Here is a 20,979-nt window from a genome sequence, read left to right as displayed (position 1 = left end):
TTCCTGTCCCTTTTGTTTGTTAGTTTGATATGAAAAAACGTGTAGAGATCAGAGTGCAGTGGTCCTACACGTGCCCAAAATGCCTGAGAAACCATGGGCGTACGAATGGAACTCTCCGGAGTATTCTGGTTTCCGGTGGTGCATATGTATCTTTTTGTAAGCTGTCAGTCCCGGATCTTCCGGTAAAACTGTCATTTTATAACCTTTGGTAATTATAAATTAGTACTTTACTAGGGCTTCATTTTGGTTTCACTTATATGAATAAAATGACATTTTTACCCCAATTCTGCAAACGCATTTAAAGTGCATGTCCCTTTGTTCTTAGTCTGGACTGTCTATTAAAAGAATATGTGGGCCATGTATAGTGGGGTGAAGGAAAAGAAAGAAAAGGAAAGTGTGGAAAAATGTTAATTGTAGGTTCTGTATTTTATTTTTTCACACTTTTCCACAAAGTCTCATACGTTTGTGAAGTTTTGAAAAGGTTTGGGGTGGAAAAATTAGATTACCACTTCATCAGAAACACAAGCAACTAAACAATGTACATTTTAGGATTTACAAGGAAAAATAGCAAAAATTTGCTTTTTTCAAAGAATTTTCTCACCCCACTTTTATTCCAACAAACAAATGCGGTCGGAGAAAAGAATAATTAAAAAAAAAAATGTAGAATCAATCATCTATACCAGTGGCCCTCGTTGTAGTTTGTTTGACAAGTGACGGGGCTCCCCCGTTAGGGGAGAGGATCGGACTCTTCCCTCAAATACCAAATATTACTAATGATTCACTTAAATATTACTAGTTACTAATGATTCACCTAAATATTACTAGTTAATAACACTTGGTAAAGTGTAAAAGATTATGTTAAGTCCCCTAATGAAATGACCAAGATTTTCTTTTAAGTATTAATTTACTAAATTACCTTTGTATCTCATCCTATACCCAACTCTTAGGTGGGTGAAGGGAAAATCTTTAGTATCTCATCACATACCCAATTCTTAGGTAGGTAAAGAGAATATCCCTTCACCTATCTCTTTCCTTCACCTTGCTTATAGAAAATCACCCACTACCACCGGAAATTACCACACCCCTCTCTTATCGAAAATCACCCACCACCAGAAACTACAGGGAGAAAAAAACACCCCTCTAAAAAATGTCGATCACCATTTCAAAAGTGGTTATTTGTGTTTTTTTAGAGTTTAGGTTGAAAAACACCTTTGAACATCGGTTGCGGTTGCCATCTTGGAGCTTCCAATTACAAATGCCAATTTTAATGCAACCCCTTTGGTTGAGTTCATGATTTGTCACCATGGGATTTCCTACAAGGGAAAGGTGGGGGCGATGGTGGCCAATAGGGGAGGGGGTCTTAGTGTTGAGTATGGGATGAGACAATGATAGGTATAATTTGATCATAACACTTTACTTAAGGGTATTTTTGTCAATTAATTATGAAAATTTGAATTACTTAGTAGATAGTTGCTCACTTTGTTAGGTGTAAATAACTAGTAATATTATTATTACCAAAAAAAAAAAAACTTGTAATATTAAGATTTATACAAAAAAAAAAAAATGTAACAATAAAGAGAGTCATTAATTATATTTGACACTTAAGGGAGGTACCTTCAATTTTAACCCCCACATGGAGCCACCAGTGAAAAACTCTAAGAAAAATCAAAGGTAGCTCCTCCAGTTTGGCCACCTTCCAAATGTACAATGAAGATATGTGAGGGCACCAACTTCTACCTATCATCTTAACTTCTCCATCACGTATCTAAAAAGAAACCAAATTTGAAACATTGATACGATGGACCCCTTCGAATAAACACCCAAGAGCATTGCACTTATAGGTTCAGATATGTCCCAGTGTGAGTACCCATACGGATAGTTGATGTTCATTTTCTGATGTAACATTTTTGTCCGATTGCATTGTTTGATATAGTATCAACTTGGTTTCTAGTGAAATCAACAAAATTAAGATGGATTCAATTTTTTTTTTTTTTAAATGAATTTTGTACCATTTACACTCCAAGCAATCAATATAATAGAGGCATTATCAGAAAAAAGAAAGAAAAAAATAGTGACATGGTATCAAAGTTGTGATTGACAGGTGAGGTGCATCTTTAAGAGTAAAATGACCACCAAAATAGTGACATGGTATCAAAGTTGTGGCTAATAGGGAGGTGCATCATCAACAGTAAAATGATCACCTAAATCAACATTGAAAAGAGGGTGTCGAACAAGAAGTCCATGAGTAATTTTTCCTTAAAGAAAAAGAACTTCATAGAAAAAAGATCATAAAAAATTAACATGAATCATTTTCAACTTGTGCAACAATGTTGATATGTTAAAAAGAAAATTCATGCCAGTTATATCATGGCAAGATTGCTCATTTGGTAAGACCAATACTTCTTAGTAAAAAGGTTGTGAATTCAATTATGCCTGATAGTATGTTATATAAGTTTGAGTAATTTTCATCTGGACCCCTGAGGTTTGGTCCATGTCATTTTTAGTCCAAATAAATGGACACTTTGCATATACTTCTCCTGAGGTATCCAATATGATCAATTAAGGACAATTTGTGATTTTTATAACCAAAATACCCTCACATGTTATTTCAAAGGAGAAAATAGATTAATTTAGAGAAAGTTCATAATGTTGACCTGAAATATATTCTAAAACTTACTGAAGAAGGAAGCAAAAATAAACTCTAAATCGTAGATGAGAGTTGAATATGGAATCAATCAAAGAAAGATAAAATACAAATAGAAAGGGAGACTTACCAAACCTGGCCGGAGCATCAATGATGGAAATGGAAATTGGTTTTGCCCTGATAGAAACAATACCAGAAGAAACTAGAACACGATAGCAGAGAAAGACTAGACATCCAACGGGGGTTGGTCCAAGTGGTAAGCAACTTGATTCGCTTAAGCAAGGTTCCAGTATGGAATCCTTGTGGATGCAAAAAATCCCCGTTGGGAGACTCACCCACCACAGCCAGGTGTGTGACGCGGGTCAAACCACCGGTTTATAAACCGGGGTTGGCAAACCAAAAAAAAAAAAAAAAAGAGAGAGACTAGACATCCAATGAGTGCTTCGGCAGCGAGAAGAGTAGCGTGTTGTCTTAATTTTCTTCTTATATATTCTCTACCACTGTTTACTTAATGTGTTGTCTCTGAGGCTTGGAGACACAAGAATGGAGGTGCTTGTTTTTCTAAACTATAAACTGTTTTTGTTCACAGTTAGGGTTTTAATTTGTAAATTTTTTTTTTGCCATTGTTGTTGTTTGATGTGCTAAGCAGGGGCGGAGGATCTAGGCAGAATGAAGAGGGATTTGGGAGTTGGGTAAATAAGGGGTCGATTTTGTATATTAAGAATTTTTAAATCCTAAAAATGTAAAAATAAAAAATAGATTTTACAAGTGAAGCCACTTTATTTGATTTTATATTCAATAATTTAATAATTCATAAATTTATTAGTTGTAAATACCCCACTTTTTTTATTTTTACCGTTATATTTAATTGTGAAGACATGATGCAAATCTTATGGTAGAATAGATGTGAGGGTATTTTGGTCATAAAAACCACAAATTGTCCTTAATTGATCTTATTAGATACCTCAGGGGAAGTAGATGCAAAGTGTCAATTTATTTGGACTAAAAATGACATGGAGCAAACCTTAGGGGGTCCAGATGAAAATTATCCTATAATTTCCTCATCCCAATATGTATAAAAAAACACTTGGTTCAACAAAAAAAAATGCCTGTTATACCTTATGGTACAAATTTCGATTCTTTTTGGTAAGAGTGCCAAAAATCAATTAAATTCTACATGGTATTGACTGAGATTGTTATACCAAATCAATATGATACCATTATTATATACAACAGTGATGATACCAATCTAACAAATGTATGAGCTCCAATCGAGTTGTGATAAATCTTATTAAATCAGTGTCAAGTGTAATGACTTGTTAAATGTTATTCCTAAGCATGCTGGACTAATTTGGCCTGTCGAGTTAGTCCCAATTTTGCTTTTCATAGCTAGGAATTCGGTTGGTATTAAATTTGGGAGCATTCCTGAAGACTTATATAATATATCGTCAAATAGTCTATTGTGCTTGAGTACCTCCTTCCACTTGATTTCTCTTTTTTGTTAATACATTTCTTTTCATAAATAAATAAAGTTGTGATAAAGTTAAGACTTTTGTTGTGGTTGGAAATGTATCCACGTTGCATTTTTGTAGAAGAGTGAACATTTATAACAAATTTACTATTTAAAATGGACCATATGTATGTAACTACATAATAAACATGAGAAAATGTATAAAATTTAATAAGATGCATGTACAACAACATAAAAAATCACAATCGTGGTAATAATAAAATTTTGATATTTAAAAAATTATGACAGAAATTATAAGATGCAATTTTTTTTGGGATAGAACGCATTTTATTCCAAAGACAACAAGGATGGAGAAGAAGAACAAAGCTCAATCAACCAAGGAATGAAGATAGGTCAAACAGTGGTGTACGTCAACAATTAGGCTCTATTGGTTAGCGGTCAGCATAAGGTTAACCCTGTCTGGAAACAAAGGGAAAAAATACACTCGGAAGTCTTTCTAACTCCTTGCAATATTTTTTATTCGAAGCATAGCTTTTCTAAGCTTCGGATGGGGCATACAATATTGTGGAACTTAACTCCGATAAGTGGTTTAGTTGACAAAAGACTATGGTTTTGAATATGAGGTTAGAGTTCGAATTCCCTTGGGACTAGGGGCGAAGATCCGCTTATATTAATTATATAAAACATTGCGGACCTTAGAGCTGAGGCTTCCCCCATCAATGAAGATTGGAAGGTATGAGGCTCGAAAACGGCTCTAATGATACCCATTATGATTTATGATTAGGCCCAAGCCCCTACGGTTTTCTTGCTCATTGAAAGTGGCATCTAAGTTTGCTTTACATATTACCAAAAAAAAAAAAAAAAAAAGTGTGCTTTACACCACCCTCTAGGTGCAAACTTGGCCCATTTGCTTGATAAGGGATTTTGGGTGGTGAGGTGGGCTTTACAAGGAGACATGAGGGCCTGGGGGCTTTGTGTTCCAAAATTCCTGGTGGGCCTGACTTGCTTTAGGTGCCACTTCAACTGGGTCTCATATTTTCCTCTTGGAGGTGAAGTCATCCCCCGCATTAGGTGTAGGGGTGTAAATGAATAACCGAAATCCGCTTTCGAATTTGCATTTGCATCCGCATCTGTTTAAGAGTATCCGAATCCATCCGATTATTAATAGGATGTGGATATGGTATACCCTTTTCTTACCGATTATTATCCGTCCGATAAAATTATCCGATTAAGTTACTTATTTATATTTATTATTCTTATTTTTATAAATTTTGCTTATAATATGTGACTATTTTTCTAGATTTTCTACTAAAATAGCTATCAAAGTTATTAAATTCTTAAATTTCAAACCTAGCCCTCACAAATAAAAATGTAAAGATGTAAACAGGTAGTTGAAAACTTGTATTCAATCCGTTTAGAAGAATCTACTTAAGAAAATAACTATCCGATTATCATCCGAATCCGACAGAATCCGTTCGAAAATCGATAGAATATTATCAGAATCCGTCCGAAAATAATAGGATGTAGATATGGATATGCCACTATCCAATCCGTTTACAGTTTTACACCCCTAGTTAGCTGTGCCAGCAAGCATACGAAGTGTATTTACTGTCGTACATCTCTTAAAGTGTTGGTATTGATTGAGTGAAGGAATCTTCTTAGAGAGGAAAACTACAGGTGGTCTCCGACCAGGGCTGTAGTAAAAGGGCGTGACATCGGGTTCAGCCGCTTCTGTTGCCTTTGCCTTTTCTCCAGAGTATCAGCAGCGTGCCGGTGGTACCGCCGTCCTCCAGGAGAAACTAATGCCTCGCGGGTTTAGCCGCTTCTGACGGAGATGTGCCGCTGACTGGGTTCAGGTTTTTTTTCTTCTTCTTCCTTTTAAGTGTGAAATTACATTATATACCCTCCTGTTGAAAGGAAATAGGACATGAGACTCTCCGGTGGACCTGTATCGTCTCATATTTCGTATTTCTTTTCTCTAGCGTGTTGACGGCCCTAAGCCTAGCAATGGTGGCGGCGGGAAACTGGCTCTGAATTTAGGCTATTTAGCAGTACCGGAAACCTGGAGAGCTGGGGCTGAGTTCGTCGGAATAAATGGAACGTTGAAAACCCTAGCTTTCCTTTAAGTTTGATAAGTTTCCTGTTCCGTAGCTTCTCTTGCAGAAAACTCTGCTAGTGTGTGTTTCTCAGATGTCAGCCATGGACAAGAAGATTGACGCCACAGAAAAGGAGGTAAACCTGCAACCTTGCTGGCCAACAGCCATCTCAATGCCTTAAGTACTTAAGCCTGATTCCCGACCACTTTGGATTCTCACTTACCGAGTAGATTGTTACAATCCTTAAATTTCACACTTTTACAGTTTCGGAATTCCTGGGGTGGTTTTATTGTGAGGTTTCTGCTTGTAATTTATGAACATGATTTGAAATTCGTCTAATTATGAATGTGTGAGCTTTATCAAATTTTGTGATTTAAATATATTCAACTGTTGTTGGGTATAAAGCGCAGGATTTTGGTTGTTGGAGCTTAGCAGAAAATGCTAATTCTCTGGGCGAACCACGATGTTACTTAGTGTTTGCGTGCCTTTGCGTGCCTATGCGCGTTGAACTTGAACTGCAAGTTTCTTATCGCATGGATATATTTGAGCTGTCTAATAAATTGTCCAAGACAAAATTTTGTCTGTGTGCGCAGAATGTTGCACATGACGATTTTAAAACTGGGTTATTTATATCTAATGACGTTACTACTTAGAAGTTTAGCACTTAGAATTTGTTTGCCACATTTTTGGGCAGTACTAAGTCTGTAATTGAATTACTTACTCTGATTATCAATGATGACTTGCTGCTAGCATATTAGTGGTTTAGCTCAATAATGCGATTTATTTATTTTTTATGAAGATAGTTCTTCAGTTGATGCTTATAATGTTTTTTACGAGAGTATCTGGTTCTTATTTTTATGTAGAAAGATTGATTCCCACCTCAGCCATTTTTCTTGTTTTAATTCTTGTTCACCATTTTAATGTGAGTAGGTTCTCGTTGAAATTGTGAAATCAACCCAAAAGCAGGGTATGAAGGGGGCTAAAGGGGGTTGGAAAGAATTTTTGGATTCCTATGATAAAAGGTTTGGTTCTAGCGTGAGTGATCCTTCACGAAGAACAGTGGATGCATTAGCTGCATTTCTGAAGACATTTACAAAAGATGAAGATTTAAAGGTAAATTAACAGAATTATGAGTCAAGCTTTGGGATGCTTTGTTTGTTAATGTGGTTGTTCTATTTGAAATAATATTGTAGTTTGCTGCACTCATGATTGCAGTTTTTGGCTAAAGCAATGCAGTGCCATTCGAACCGTCAAGCAGTTGTGGAGCTTTGTAAGAGCTATCCAGACCATGAGTCCCCACAAGAAGTATAATATACATAACCTCCTTAGTAATAATCTATAGATTCATTATGCATATCTGGTTACTGGTATCTAATTTGATAATTTTTGTCGTGCATGGTGTTGAAGGTGTTAACCTTATCATTGAATTGTTGAGTCTCTCCTACCTTCCCCATGTAAAAACACTATATTCTACTGTAGTTTAGTTTTAACTTTTGTGCTCGCAATGCAGAGGCTGGTCTGTCTGACTCTTGAACACCCACAATACCTGTTAGATTACTCCTTCCCATCTCATAATGAGGTTTGATCTAATTCTTAATTCTCCTTGTCATTATGTATTTTTGTATATGTTTTTCATCAAAAGTTTTATACAGGATCGGTTACCTGCTCTCTTTGGTTAACTTTACGATTACGTCTCTTGTCTATGTTGGTGAACCTATTGAATACTCCATTGTACTGGATATCGTTTCATGCTGTAAACTAAGTTGATTACCTCCTATATGTGTGTAGTTGAAAGCAAATTTGATGACTTGGCTAAGGAGGAGGATTATAAAATAAATGGAATATATAGTGTAACATTGGTTGTGATTGGACGAATGATGAGTGGTGAAACATGATGACAAGAAGATTCCAAAAAGTGATTATTTTAGGTACCTTGGCTCAATCACCAAAAAAAAAAAAAGTGTAGAGGATAATGTTCCCCAAAGAATTAAAATATGGTTGATGAAGTGGAGATGTGTGTTCGAAGTCTTGTGAGATAGTTGTATTCCTTTAAAATTTGAAGGAAAACTCTATAGGACCGTTGTATGACTAGTGATGTATGGTGTGGAGTGTTGGGCTAATAAGCATCATGTAGATAAACTTCAGATAGTAGAAATGACGACGCAAATATGGATGAGTGACAAAACTAGGAATAGTAAGGTAAAAAATGATCATATTAGCGCTGGTTTAGGAGTAGTTCTGATAAATGATATGCCATAAGAAAGTTGATTGAGGTGACACATCCACATTCAACGGAGACTTTTAAATGCCCCTACACGGAGAAGTGATTAATCTAGATTGAAGGAATTAGTAAAACTAGGGACAAACTAAAGATAACCCTAAGAGCAGTGGTGAGAAAGAAATGCATGGCTTAAGCCTTGTATCTAGAATGAGTGATAAATGAGTTCAAAATATCAAATAATGCTCTTGGAAAGATTTTTAACCTATAGATGGCCTTATAATGTTTGCATACCTTGAATTCTCTTTCTAACATGGTATGCGAGATCTTGACTAAGATCTTGGTCAAACAGAGATCTCGATCCACTTAGCCACTTTAAATGCTATCTCTTGAGCACATGGAACAAAATTCGATTGAATCCTCGGAATATCGAGTGAAATTTCACATTTCCAGGACCTCGAAATGAAATCATGAGAAAATGAAAAAAAAAGTCCTAGGTTTCAATCTTAACCTGGGAAATTTTGACGAAACCATGCAAAACTATGAAATTTCCCTCAACTCGGTCGAACAAAGTTTGACCTGGTTGGACCAGTTGGTTTATGAGAAAAAATTCCATGGCTGTAGTAACCAACTTATTCGCCCACTCAGGCTTTTCATGTTTAATAGAACATGTATCAATAGTATGATCTATTCTGCTAGGTGTCGTTTGAAGATTTATCAACATAATCAATACTGGTATCATGACCATTAGTTTTATGGCATTGGGCTCTAGATTGAACATGGCCACATCCAAGGTACCAGATCTTGCTCTTGAGGGCAATCTCGTCCTTGAGAAAAAGCAAGATCTCGCTCGAGATCTGGTATTTTTTTCTCTGGTCAACTCTAGTGAACTCGAAGGCCCATCTCAAGAGGGTTTGGTTAAGTTGGGATCAAAGTTGGTATTTAGCCTATTATAGGCCTTCTAAACACATTGGTGGCCTTAGATTTTGTGAGGAAACAATTTTAAGTATGAGTTCTAGCTAGACCCTAAGTTTGAAATCAAAATGCTGCAGGAATGAACATGCAAGGTTACAAAACATGAAATATAGAACCATTAGGACATATAAATGAAAAACAAGTGATAAGATACATAAAATAATTTAAATACCAACATAATTCCATCCATGTGAGCATGGTTGTCAAGGCAACAGAGGGCAATGAAAACCAAGGCGACACCAGGTCGTCTTGACAAAAAAAGGGGCCTAGGCGAATGCTTTGACAATCGTGCATGTGAGTACAACATAACTTCACATTCTTAACTCTCAAGAATACAATAATACAATCATCATAACTTCCATATAAATCATAAGTTCATAACAGAAGTGTTGGGTATGGCTCATGCTTCACATTTTGTTGGCGATGACCTTCCCGTCAACGTACACAGAGATCCTGCTCCCAGGGGAGTGCAGGTGGCAAATCCCCCGGGCTTGTAGAGGCCTTATATCACTTTGGGCCTTGGGATTTCCTTTGCAGTTTGGGCTTGGGCCCATGAGTAGCTGCTGTGCCTTAGGGAAGCTGTTGGTGAAAGGAGGCAATGATCCGGCAAAAATGAACTTGTGAGGTTGTTGAAAAGAGGAGGCAACGATTTGACAAAAAATGAACTTAGGAACTGTTGGCGAGATGGGAGGCAAGAGGAGGTGAGACAGGTCTCACTTGAGTTGTGGGACTTAAAACAGTAGTTGGACGGAGATCTCGGTTTGACCAAGATCTGAACTGAGATCTTGGTCGAGATTGGGTATTTCGTGAGACAAGAGACGACTAGAGTCTTGTCTCGAACCTTCAAAAAGGCGTGAGCGAGATCTCATATCTTGCCCACATCCTTGTCAACAATTGGTGCCAAAGGCTGAATTGTCCTTTAGAGCATTGTCAGTTTTAGATGGATTACTCAAACAAATGACCTGAGAGAGGACTTCATTACGGAGGCCAATGAGGGAACCTTTTGCCATATTAAATTTCAGAGGCTTAATTGTTATTTTGTTGTTGCGATTGATCCAGATTTGCAGTTAAGGGCTGCTGCATCTGGAGTTCTTTAACCATACCGTAAGTGATGCAGCACAACCAGAAATTACTGTTCACGCTACAGTAGCGTGAACAGTAACCTAGATGATATTTTTCATATTTGGTGGGCCCAAACTCCAGCTTGCAAGGAGATAAAATAGGATATGTTTTCGTGGGAGTTCTAGAGATAATTTAGAATTTTATTATTTATTATTGGGATAATCATGTAATCGAAGTTTTTTATTTGGGTAGGATATCTAGGATAAGTTTTAGTTAGTTTTAAATTCCTAAGAGTCCTTGTAGGATCAGTCTTTTGTTAGTTTTAAATTACCAAGAGTCCTATTATAGTCTGTTTTCGTATCAAGTATGTTTGTTTTGTTATTTAAACACTTGTAATCAGCTTATTGAGTATGGAATAGAAAAAAATGAATTGAAGCTTGAGCTTTGTGTGTTTGCAGCCCCCCCTCTCTCTCCTCTTTTCTTCTTCTTCTTCTTTTTTTCTTATGAGTGTTCTTCTCTCTCTTCCTCTTCTTCAAGACTAATTCTTCTAAGATTTCCCTTCTTCCCCCTAACTTCTTTATCCTTCTTTTTACTCTATTCTGTCCCCCATTAGTAAGTTTCGGAGCAACACTTCAGAGTTTTGTCTCCTTGTTTGAAGTTGAGAAGTTTTCATAGGATTAATACATATGTGAAATATTCTTCTCTATGGATAATACATTGAGAGTTTCTGTTTTTTCTGTTCATTTTTATTCTCTCTTCACCACCCCAAACCCCCTCCCCCCCAACCAAAGGGGGGAAAAAACTCACTTTTCCTTAATGAAACAGGAATGGGTGGTTACAAAGCTTCGTAAGAGTTCAAAAGCCTTGAGGTCCAATGCAATGATTGCTATTGATTGTGAGATGGTTCTTTGTGAAGATGGTACAGAAGCAGTAGTTAAAGTATGTGCTGTCGATCACAATTTGGAAGTAGGTATTTCTTTTTTGGCATTTAAATGTTCATTTAACTTATTTGGCGATTTTGGTTAACGTTTAGGACTATTGGAGGGATCAATTATGTTACTTTATCTGTTTAAATTGGTATAAATATTCTTGGGGAATGATTTCAGGTCAAACTTAATGAACTTGTAAACCCAAATAAGGCTGTTGCTGATTATAGACATGATATTACTGGAATTTCTGCAGAGGATTTGCAATCAGTTAATTATTCACTGGCTGATGTACAGGTGATATGGCATTGTTGTTGAAGTTTCTTGATTTATATGTTTTATTTTATTTTCTTGCTCGGCCAGATATGTGACTGACCAGATATGGGATATTATGTAGAAATCATTGAAGAAGCTACTGTCACACGGAACTATTTTAGTGGGCCACAGTTTGAGTAATGATCTACGGGGTATTCTATGAACTTTGCTCAAATCTTAATTATTTGCCACTTTAATTGTTAGACTTCCCACAATTTATCTTTAGTTTCCATTTCTAGATCTTTACTTTGGCTTTCTGTTCCACAGCACTAAAGTTGGACCATGCAATAATAATTGACACATCTTTCATATTCAAAGTTCTTGATGGACCCAGAAAACCTTCTTTGAGGGATTTGTGTAAGGCAAGTCTCTGATATATTGTTTGCTGCAGCTTCGATATTATTATTTTCTCATGCAGCTTGCTTTCTACTTTCAGGGTGTTTAAGCAGTATGCGGTTCTGAAGTTTTTTCATTATTTGGTCTTCATTTTAATTTATTGAATTTTAAGGAATAGCACACTCTTGGATGCTGTTATTACCACCCATGCTATTTCACTAGGTAAATTTTAACCAATTAATGGATCTGCTGAGCTATAACCAGAAATCTTAATCTTTGTGTTTTAGTTAACAACATGGTGATCCCAGATTTAGTTGGTGCCTTATATTTTTGTGTGTGTTGGGGGTGGGGTTCCCCACCTAGACATAGAGATTGCCCAGTGTCTTGCACCTTGGGATATCCTTTGTTTCATGGGCACAAGGCGGTTGGGCGGTTTCTATGTCTAGGCGTAGCCGCATAGGTCATAACCTGTTAGCGTTCTCTCCCCCAGATTTATGTCATGCATGCATTTGTTCAGGATTAATGAGCTAGCTTAGACAGCAGTACTTTGTCATCCTTCCCTGGAGTTTTAGACTGACATTTTATCATCCTGCGAAACCTTAATATGGTTAGGTACTTTCTGAATTTCAATACTTTGGTAAAAAACCATTATTATCCTGTCTTATTTCTGAGAATTATTGTCGGCTTTGTTTTTTGTGGTGAAATACTGTATGTGTATTTGGTAGCTTTAGCTGAGTTGTCATTGGCATCCAACTTGGGTTCCACTCACTTTTCTCACTGAAACCCTGAACTCATCCTCCTTGCCTGCATGGCTCAGTTTTGTTTTCCCAAGGATGCACTACTAAGAGATAGCCATTTTCATTTTTCAGTTATTTGATGGAGATTGTATAAGAGTCCATTGTACATGAAGTCGTGATTAGAGATGTACTTTTTATTTTTTAAGTTTTTTTTCGTTCTTCTTATTGTATATAATTTTTTTTTGTTTTCCCCTTCTCCTTTCTTATATATTATATGTGTTTAGAGTTTTTTTGTTATTTCAACATTTTCGTCCTCCGTCTTTAATTGGAGTCCATTAAACATGATTAGATGCATTTTTTTTTTATTTCTCCCTCTTTAATGAGAATCATCAAAGGGCAATGGAAAACATAAAAGGAAAATATAGATGAAAAGTTCCTATAATTCCTCTAAAGGATGAGAATAGGAAGGAAATACAGATTATAATCAATCAAAGGAGCCAAATAAAGGGTAATTTGGCCATTTTGAAATATCAGGGAGTAATTCATTTCTTTTTGGGGAAGTCAGTAGTGAAACTTTTGAGAGGGGAGTAGGAATAAATAGCAGTAAGTATAGGGGGGAGAGAAATTTTCCAATGATCATAACCTTGTTGGTTGTGTATTTATCTTTAAATCTTTGACAGTCTGTGTTAGGCCTTGAACTTCGAAAGGAAGGTGCTCCACATAACTGTCTAGATGATGCACGTGCTGCAATGAAACTAGTTCTTGTCAAGATAAAGCATGGATTTGAAGATGGTATAGTGTTACCTCGCAAAGATGTAAGTTGGAAATGCAATAGTTCTTACCTTTCATCTACCCAATGACAATGCTTGCTAATTCATGATGGCTCTTTGAGATTATAGGTACCTCAAACTGAACAGGAAAAGCTGCTTCTCCACAGAATACCAGTTGATGTTCCCAAGGAAGAATTGCGGAGCATATTTCCAAAGAATTTTATAGTAGAATTGAAGGTTGTGTATGTCTTATGGATGAAAATCTTTTCTTTTTATGAATTCAAATCAAGGTTTTGCCATTTGAAAGATGCAACATGTGTGTCATGTGCCTGGGTATTTGAACCTTGAAATGTAGGTGTTATGGAGATTTCTATGTCAAAAGGATCCTTTAAGTTTCGCAACATTGAAAATTTTATTGGCCACTACCATTAGTATACTTTAGGGTTTAGAAGTTCAATTAAATGCTAGAATAATATTATTAGATTATTTTTTGCTTCTATGACCAGGGAGACCGGTGCATCCTTCTTCACCCCCTCCCCCCAAGGAAAAAAAGAAGGAAGTGCACTTGCATGCACATAGACATACAGATTCTAGGCTGCCCCTTGTTATCCATTAGTTAAAAATCTAAAAGCTTGATGTATTTTTTTAATAGAAGTTCTGAGTGTGTTAAACCTGCTAGCAGGCAAAAGAAAATTCTCGAGGAAAAAAATACTCTGTATTTGCCATTTTCAAAGATCAACAGGAGGCAAATGAAGCATTTGAAAGAGTTCAAGGAGATGAACAGCAGGTATATATGCGTCATCAGGATTTTCTCTACTTTGATTTCTGATTAGTCATGATCTCTGACCCTCCTTGTATATGCATGCTACTGCATGAGTCTGTTTTCTGTTATTAAGCCACTTTCGAGTTTTCCTTTAAAAAAATGCTGGTATCATCAAGTGTTTTGACTAAGTATTCTGATAATATTGAAGGGGCCAATCCTTGACATAATTTTGAGAAAAGGCTCCAATGGGTTTGGGCATGTGATGGGAAAACTTGCATCTTTAATCCACATCCCACCCCCTTTCAGGTTATATGGAACAGTTGCAACGTTGTTGGTAGTTTGTCTTTTTGGCACAGTACCATAATACATATTTCCTAGTTCTCTATCTGATTTGTCCCAGTTCAATGCTAATATTTACATATTATAGCTTGGAGAAGGAACTGCTTGCTGTGGTCATGAACCTTGGAGCTAAACTCTTTCTTTCTTCGTTTCTTCTTCAGGATTCATGTGGACTGCCCCAGAAACTTGTTACGGTTCAGCTTAGCACAGGACAAACTGTTGAAATCTATGTCCGAAAGATGGTACGTGCTGATCCCTCTAAGCAATCTTTATGTGCTGATTCCCCTAATCAATCTTCTTTGGACGAGAAGATGGCCCTAGTCGAAAAGCTCATAAATAAGTCCAAGAAGCGGAAGACAGATGTGGTAATCATGGAGGAACTGTCAGAGCCGAAGACAAATTCAGATCAGTCTGTTCATCATGTCAATGAGATCAAAAGATTGAAACAGGAACTACGCCAGAAGGATGATGAAATTCGAAACATGCAGAAGATTCTCTCTGCTCTTACAAGGAAACATGGGCTTTGAAATCTACATGAATTGATAGATGTGAATACCTTTCTTATATTGATGGTTTGTCTTTGTAATCAATATAGCAGAAGTAAGTTATCATCTAAAACAGAGAAAGCTTCAATATTTAAACATCTTACACAATGTCGATGCTGCAGCCATTTTTGTTAGTGAAGAGGTCAGTCCAGTGTTTGGATAGGCTGCTACTTGTTTCTCCGTAATTTAACCGTGTTAACTCTTTTATCACATTAGTATATGTTGGGCGTTCATGCTCTGTTTGCAGTCTGCATTGTTCAGTGTACAAACTTGTTAGTGTTCATTGTTCAATCCATAAGTAGCATCCTTCCCTGGCTTCCATATGCTGGCTATGTGAATTCCTTTCTGGAGATAATTTTCAACTGTCACTAGTGGATATGAACTTCTTGATGACCCAGTTAGGGATGCATTTTCTAGATTAATTTGGCTTCCAAGAATTGGTATGAACACTGTATTATATGGGACTAAAAATAATGAGCATGGTGTGAAAAAGCAAACTTACAGTATTATTTGGGACTTAAAAAAGGTCATGAGTTCAGATCTTCTTGAAGTTGGTGTTTTCTCCCATCTATAAGTTGCCCCCCCTTGATATATACAAGCTACAATTCCGAGAAAAAAGAAAAAGAAAAAAAGAGTCCTATATGGTTTATGACATTCTTTACTGTGGATCATCCACAATAAGATATAATGTATCAATTTAAAAAGGGCAAAAAAAGGAAAATGTCATTGTTATTGTAATCAACAACCAAGATCATCACAGAAGGATGGAAAATAAAGAAAGGGAGTTCAAGCAATCAAGATAGAAAATGAAGCAAAGAAAATAATGCCATCATTATGATTAAGTTCTTACACTCATAGGTCCTCACGCACGAACAGGTAATAATTAGTCATTTTATTTTCTTTTTTTTGGGGTAGATTTACGTACCTGAAATGATAAGCTTGGGCAGAAAGCAAAAATGTGTAACTGTGAGCAGCATGCTTGTTATAAAATGGAAGTGACTCTTTTACCCTCATCTTATTTCTTAGTACACTACACAATGCATAGAGAATCAATTTTCATCTTATCATAATTTCTTTTGTTTGGGTCTTCTATTCTTCTAAATAAAAATAAAATTAGAATGATGCCAAACAATTTAAAACAAATTTCAAATTGATCAGATAATTGATAACCAACAGGGTTTACCCTTTTTTTGGGAAAAACGGGCGCGGTGAAAATGGAAGTGAATGCATCTCTTCACTAGTTTACATACTGAAGAGAATCAATTTGCATTTATAAACCTCAAATAAGAAAGCCTGGAGGGAGGTCTAATTGATAACAGGGTTATGAAATATATATACGCAATTTGTATTTATCCAAAAAGGAAGCTGGAGGGAGGCTAAGTTATATATATATATATTCAAAATAAGTAGTTATATCTTGGAGGCCAATTGTGTTTGTGTTTTGGGGGTGTTGGAGGGAGAGAGGGATGGGTTCATCTTCAAATCTTCTCGTTCTGCTTTTCTTTACTATTACTGGAACAGGAATAGCAGACCTAACTCCAAATGTCTTCCATCCCTCTCTTATGAACCATCTTAAGAACTCAAAGCTAAATATTTCATATGAGATCGAGTTCTTCCCTCAGCTCCTAGATCACTTCACATTCAAGCCTCAAAGCTACAAAACCTTCAACCAGAAGTACCTCATCGACAAAAAGTATTGGGATCATGGAGGTCCTATCTTTGTCTATACTGGCAATGAAGGCGAAATAGAATGGTTTGCAGAAAATACTGGTTTCATGTGGGACATTGCTCCCAAGTTCCGGGCTCTTCTTGTCTTCATTGAAGTAACTATTTCTCTATGAAGATGAATAGATAGTAACAAAGATTTATTATGGGTTCCTCTGTTTTCATATTAATCTCCCACTGAAAAACTTGTGCAGCATAGATTTTATGGGGAGTCACTGCCATTTGGGAAGGATTCTTACCAGTCAGCTGAGACATTGGGGTATCTGAATTCACAGCAAGCACTAGCAGATTTTGCTGTTCTCATTCGGAGTTTGAAGCAGAACTTATCATCTGAAACATCCCCTGTAGTGGTCTTTGGCGGGTCTTATGGAGGAAGTAAGTTATAGAATTCCCTCCAACCTCTCTTTATTTTGGTCCATTCGAGCGAGTGACTGAACCATTTGGTGGGTCTTCCTGTCAGCTATATATGGTACATCAAAATTTTGTGTTGAAATGATTCTATCTGGTCCATTATCTTTGAATTTCTACCATGTTTTTACATTTAGTATTTTTTTCTTCCAGTCCAGGAATGATAGCCATTAATGAATTCATCTTATCTACCAAGCTTTTACTTTCTCCTTTTCAGTGTTGGCGGCTTGGTTCAGATTGAAGTACCCACATCTAGCAATAGGAGCAATGGCATCTTCAGCCCCTATTTTGCAATTTGACGAAATCATACCGTGGACAAGCTTCTATGATGCTGTATCCCAAGATTACAAGGTTCACCTCAAAAGATCAAAAATTTTCAGGCTTTCTTGTTAAACTGAATAAATTTCTTCTCTTTCTTTGATAACTTTATTGGCTCCTCTCTCTCTCTCATCTTTTTGACTTGGGCTAGGAAGCAAGCTTGAATTGTTACAAGGTGATAAAAGGCAGTTGGGCTGAATTCCATGCACTGTCTGAACAGAAGGATGGATTGATGAAAATCAGCAAAATTTTCAGAACTTGCAAGTAAGCCTATTCTGTATGATATAGGTATGAGATACAGTATGAACAGTATATCCAAAAAGTACCATACCGTACCACCCCAAATACTCATACAAATTAATTCCCTGTCCACCTCTAGCTTCCCATGCCCTAAAAACAAAGCCAGACAAATCATGTGGCAAGTCCTGAAATAGCTAGACATCCCAAATGTCAAGTCCTTATTAGGTAGTTGCCAATAAGATCTTTATAGGATTGCTGTTCTGTGTTCTATGTGGATACAAAGGACCACAAAGTGAGCACATGTTGTGTGCTTCCTGAAAAAATGAAGTGCACTAGTTAGAGTTCAGATCCTCTATCTACGAGGGTAGAGGATTGTGCTCCTCTTATACCTCTCCACCATTCATATAAGAGAGCTTGGATCTTCTATCCATTAGGGTAGATTTCTGTGCTCCCCACAAACCTCTCCACTACACATTGGGGGTGAGACCTATGTGGGGCCCATTGAAATTTCATATTTGATTCATTTTGTCAATATTCGGAGGTAGATCCACCCATAATGCGTGGTGGAGATGTTCCATTTGGGGGGGGGGGGGGGAAGACTGAGATAACTGAACCACCCAAACCTGTCCAGCTACAAGTGTCAATTGGTTAGGTTCCCATAATTTGCATGCCTGATAATTCTAGAGTAATGGAAGATTTTGCAAGGATGTCTGACCTGATTAATAATCAAAAGATCCATGTCAGTTGCTTTTTGAAATTGATCCAAACTCATTCATATAAACTTTGGTATGTACAGAAACCTTGAATCAGTGTACACTGCACGAGACTGGCTTTGGAAGGCTTTTGTTTATACAGCCATGGGAAATTATCCAACCAAAGCCAATTTTGTAAAACCATTGCCAGCATACCCTGTAACAGAGGTATGATTTTTCACAAGTGAAATTCCTGGAATGATTCTTTTATGGGTGTATTTAGAATATATAATTTCTCTAAAGGTTTTTCTTTAAAATATTTTATAAGTGAATTCTCATTTTATAATTCTATTGAAGTTCTGTATTTGTTTATTATTTTCGTGAATAACAGATGTGTAAGGTAATTGATGGATTCTCACCCAAGACAACCAAGCTCAACAGAGTGCTTGCAGCAGCAAACCTGTTTTACAACTACACTGGAACTGAAAAATGTTTCCATCTGGAAAATGGAACTGATGCCCATGGCCTCCAAGGTTGGAATTGGCAGGTTTGTCTTTTTAACAGTTTCAGGGTCTAATCTCATTCAGGAAACCACTGGAAATCGATGTGTATATTAGTATAGGAAGAATTGACTTCAATCTATGCATCCATTGAGAACCCAATAAAACTTAACCCTAATCATGTTCTAATGTTGACAGGCATGTACAGAGATGGTGATTCCATTAAGTACCTCTAATGAGAGCATGTTCTCTCCCATAAACTTTAAGATGGAAGGGTTAGGAGTTTTCTGCAGGAGCAAATATGGTGTTATGCCAAGGCCTCATTGGATTACAACAGAATTTGGTGGCTATGTAAGCAATTTATCCCAAAAAACAAAAGAGTCCCTCTTAGATATTGTGGATTGATGAATTTTAATGTTTTTTTAATGTCAATGGTTCACAGAGGATTGAACAAGTGCTCAAAAAGTCTGGAAGCAATATCATATTTTCTAATGGGATGCAAGACCCTTGGAGCAGGGGAGGGTGAGTAAACATAAAACATGTTTTTATCTTTTAATCTTAAATATGTTTCTCTCTTATTGCTCAAACCCTTTCTAGTCTATCTTACCATCGGGTGGTTGTACAGCAAAAACATGTTTTTTTGTTTATTCTTTCAAGTTTTGATTCATATCTATCAATTTAGATGTTGGGCTTTGAAGCTAAAATTAGTGATTTTTGAACCTATTCAGAGTGTTGAAGAGTATATCTGGCAGCATCATCGCGCTTGTTACAGAGAGAGGTGATCTTGTTGCTCCTCATCTCTGTTATATTCGTGTGTTTTCATTCCATCATTAATGCTTTCAGGTTTGTTAATTGATTTGATTCCTTTAGGAGCTCACCATGTAGATCTCCGGTTCGCAAAGAAAGATGACCCAGATTGGCTTATCGCTCAGAGGAAACAAGAGGTTGGGATCATTCAGGGGTGGATTGATGATTACTATAAAGATTTTTAATAATAGATAATTAGATTTAGTTTATTTCTAAGGTATTAAAATAAGTTGAGAACTGGACAACTAGGTCATCCTTGTCATGAATAAAGAAAACTAAAATGGAGAAAAATAGAGGTTTTATTAATTCTGCAGTAGTTCATCTAATTACTTTGATAACTGTTATTTTATTCAGAATGATTAAAAGTTCTTCATTTTAGTTGGGTTTATTAATATCTTTGCATTTTATTTAATTTTTGTTAGAACATAAGTACAAGAGACAACTGTAAACTTTTCTTATATTTTCTGTAAATGGACTTTGTATGGTACATGATCATGTTTCCACCCTTGGATGGGAATGACAAGCTATTTATTATACAGGTCGTCTCTTCAAATGATTGAAACTCTGATTATGAGAGTTTAAATTCCATTGTAGCTTAATCCATGTCTTTGAGGATTAGTCGAGATCTGCACAAGCTTGTTTTAACATCTCCTTAATACTTCTATACGCAATTTTCGATCTATATAAGCTGGTTTGAATATCTCCTTAATACTTCTGTATGCGTAAGTTGGTTCGAAACCTAATTCTAATTCATATGCATGATTTTTGTTATTTTTTGAAATAATTTAAACATGTAAACGTTTTCTTTTAAGAGGAGGAACAAAATATGGGTCAAGGTTGAATTATTTTATTTATTATTTTAAACGTTTTCAAGTTATTAATTTATCAGTTACTAATGTTTTTTATTGTGGTAATTGCAGTAGAGTTTTATTCTGTCCGACTATTTTCATCAAACAAAGCGTGAGAACTAATTATTTATTGATAAAGTAAAAATAGAAAAGAGACAGCTAATTATATTTATTGTTTTAAAGTAAAAATAGATGTTACCAAGGATTAAGAATTTTTTTTTTTTTTTCATTTTTCATTTTTCAT

General features: G+C 36.2%; 2 protein-coding genes across 4 annotated transcripts; both read left to right on the top strand.

Moving 5' to 3' along the window:
- Positions 1-5,871: 5,871 nt before the first annotated feature.
- Positions 5,872-15,709, top strand: LOC149025365 (small RNA degrading nuclease 1-like). 3 transcript variants are annotated; one of them, XM_089145590.1, is made up of 13 exons: positions 5,872-5,971; positions 6,098-6,347; positions 7,142-7,324; positions 7,427-7,516; positions 7,722-7,790; positions 11,292-11,432; positions 11,573-11,689; positions 11,790-11,859; positions 11,975-12,069; positions 13,461-13,595; positions 13,680-13,787; positions 14,233-14,337; positions 14,814-15,706. In XM_089145590.1, the coding sequence occupies exons 2-13, from the start codon at positions 6,306-6,308 to the stop codon at positions 15,177-15,179; spliced, it is 1,521 nt and encodes a 506-aa protein (XP_089001716.1). In that variant the 5' UTR covers positions 5,872-5,971; positions 6,098-6,305; the 3' UTR covers positions 15,180-15,706. The 3 variants fall into 3 exon arrangements, with proteins under 3 accessions (XP_089001716.1, XP_089001717.1, XP_089001718.1); XM_089145591.1 differs by lacking the exon at positions 5,872-5,971 and having other exon boundaries at positions 6,051-6,347; positions 11,292-11,405; positions 14,814-15,709; XM_089145592.1 differs by lacking the exons at positions 5,872-5,971; positions 6,098-6,347 and having other exon boundaries at positions 7,242-7,324; positions 7,405-7,516; positions 14,814-15,707.
- Positions 15,710-16,663: 954 nt separating this feature from the next.
- On the top strand, positions 16,664-20,072 carry LOC149025364 (alpha/beta-Hydrolases superfamily protein). The gene is made up of 10 exons (XM_089143115.1): positions 16,664-17,020; positions 17,117-17,297; positions 17,548-17,681; positions 17,800-17,912; positions 18,685-18,808; positions 18,972-19,127; positions 19,279-19,431; positions 19,523-19,602; positions 19,809-19,858; positions 19,951-20,072. The coding sequence occupies exons 1-10, from the start codon at positions 16,664-16,666 to the stop codon at positions 20,070-20,072; spliced, it is 1,470 nt and encodes a 489-aa protein (XP_088999241.1).
- The last annotated feature ends 907 nt before the right edge of the window (positions 20,073-20,979 follow it).

This window comes from Hakea prostrata, chromosome 2 (genome assembly GCF_041222555.1).
Source record: "Hakea prostrata isolate BN-2017 chromosome 2, UWA_Hpros_2, whole genome shotgun sequence".
Taxonomy (NCBI): Eukaryota; Viridiplantae; Streptophyta; class Magnoliopsida; order Proteales; family Proteaceae; genus Hakea; species Hakea prostrata.
The sequence above is the reverse complement of the archived record's forward strand: the minus strand, read 5'-3'. Positions and strand labels throughout refer to the sequence as shown.

Excerpts from the sequence above, each read along its gene's own strand:
- LOC149025365 (XM_089145590.1), top strand. The coding sequence starts at position 6,306 with ATGTCAGCCATGGACAAGAAGATTGACGCCACAGAAAAGGAG. Across the intron at positions 7,791-11,291 it reads CCTTCCCATCTCATAATGAG|GAATGGGTGGTTACAAAGCT; the intron begins GTTTGATCTAAT and ends TTAATGAAACAG. Across the intron at positions 11,690-11,789 it reads ATTCACTGGCTGATGTACAG|AAATCATTGAAGAAGCTACT; the intron begins GTGATATGGCAT and ends GATATTATGTAG.
- LOC149025364 (XM_089143115.1), top strand. The coding sequence starts at position 16,664 with ATGGGTTCATCTTCAAATCTTCTCGTTCTGCTTTTCTTTACTATTACT. Across the intron at positions 17,298-17,547 it reads TGGCGGGTCTTATGGAGGAA|TGTTGGCGGCTTGGTTCAGA; the intron begins GTAAGTTATAGA and ends TCTCCTTTTCAG. Across the intron at positions 19,128-19,278 it reads TCCAAGGTTGGAATTGGCAG|GCATGTACAGAGATGGTGAT; the intron begins GTTTGTCTTTTT and ends TAATGTTGACAG.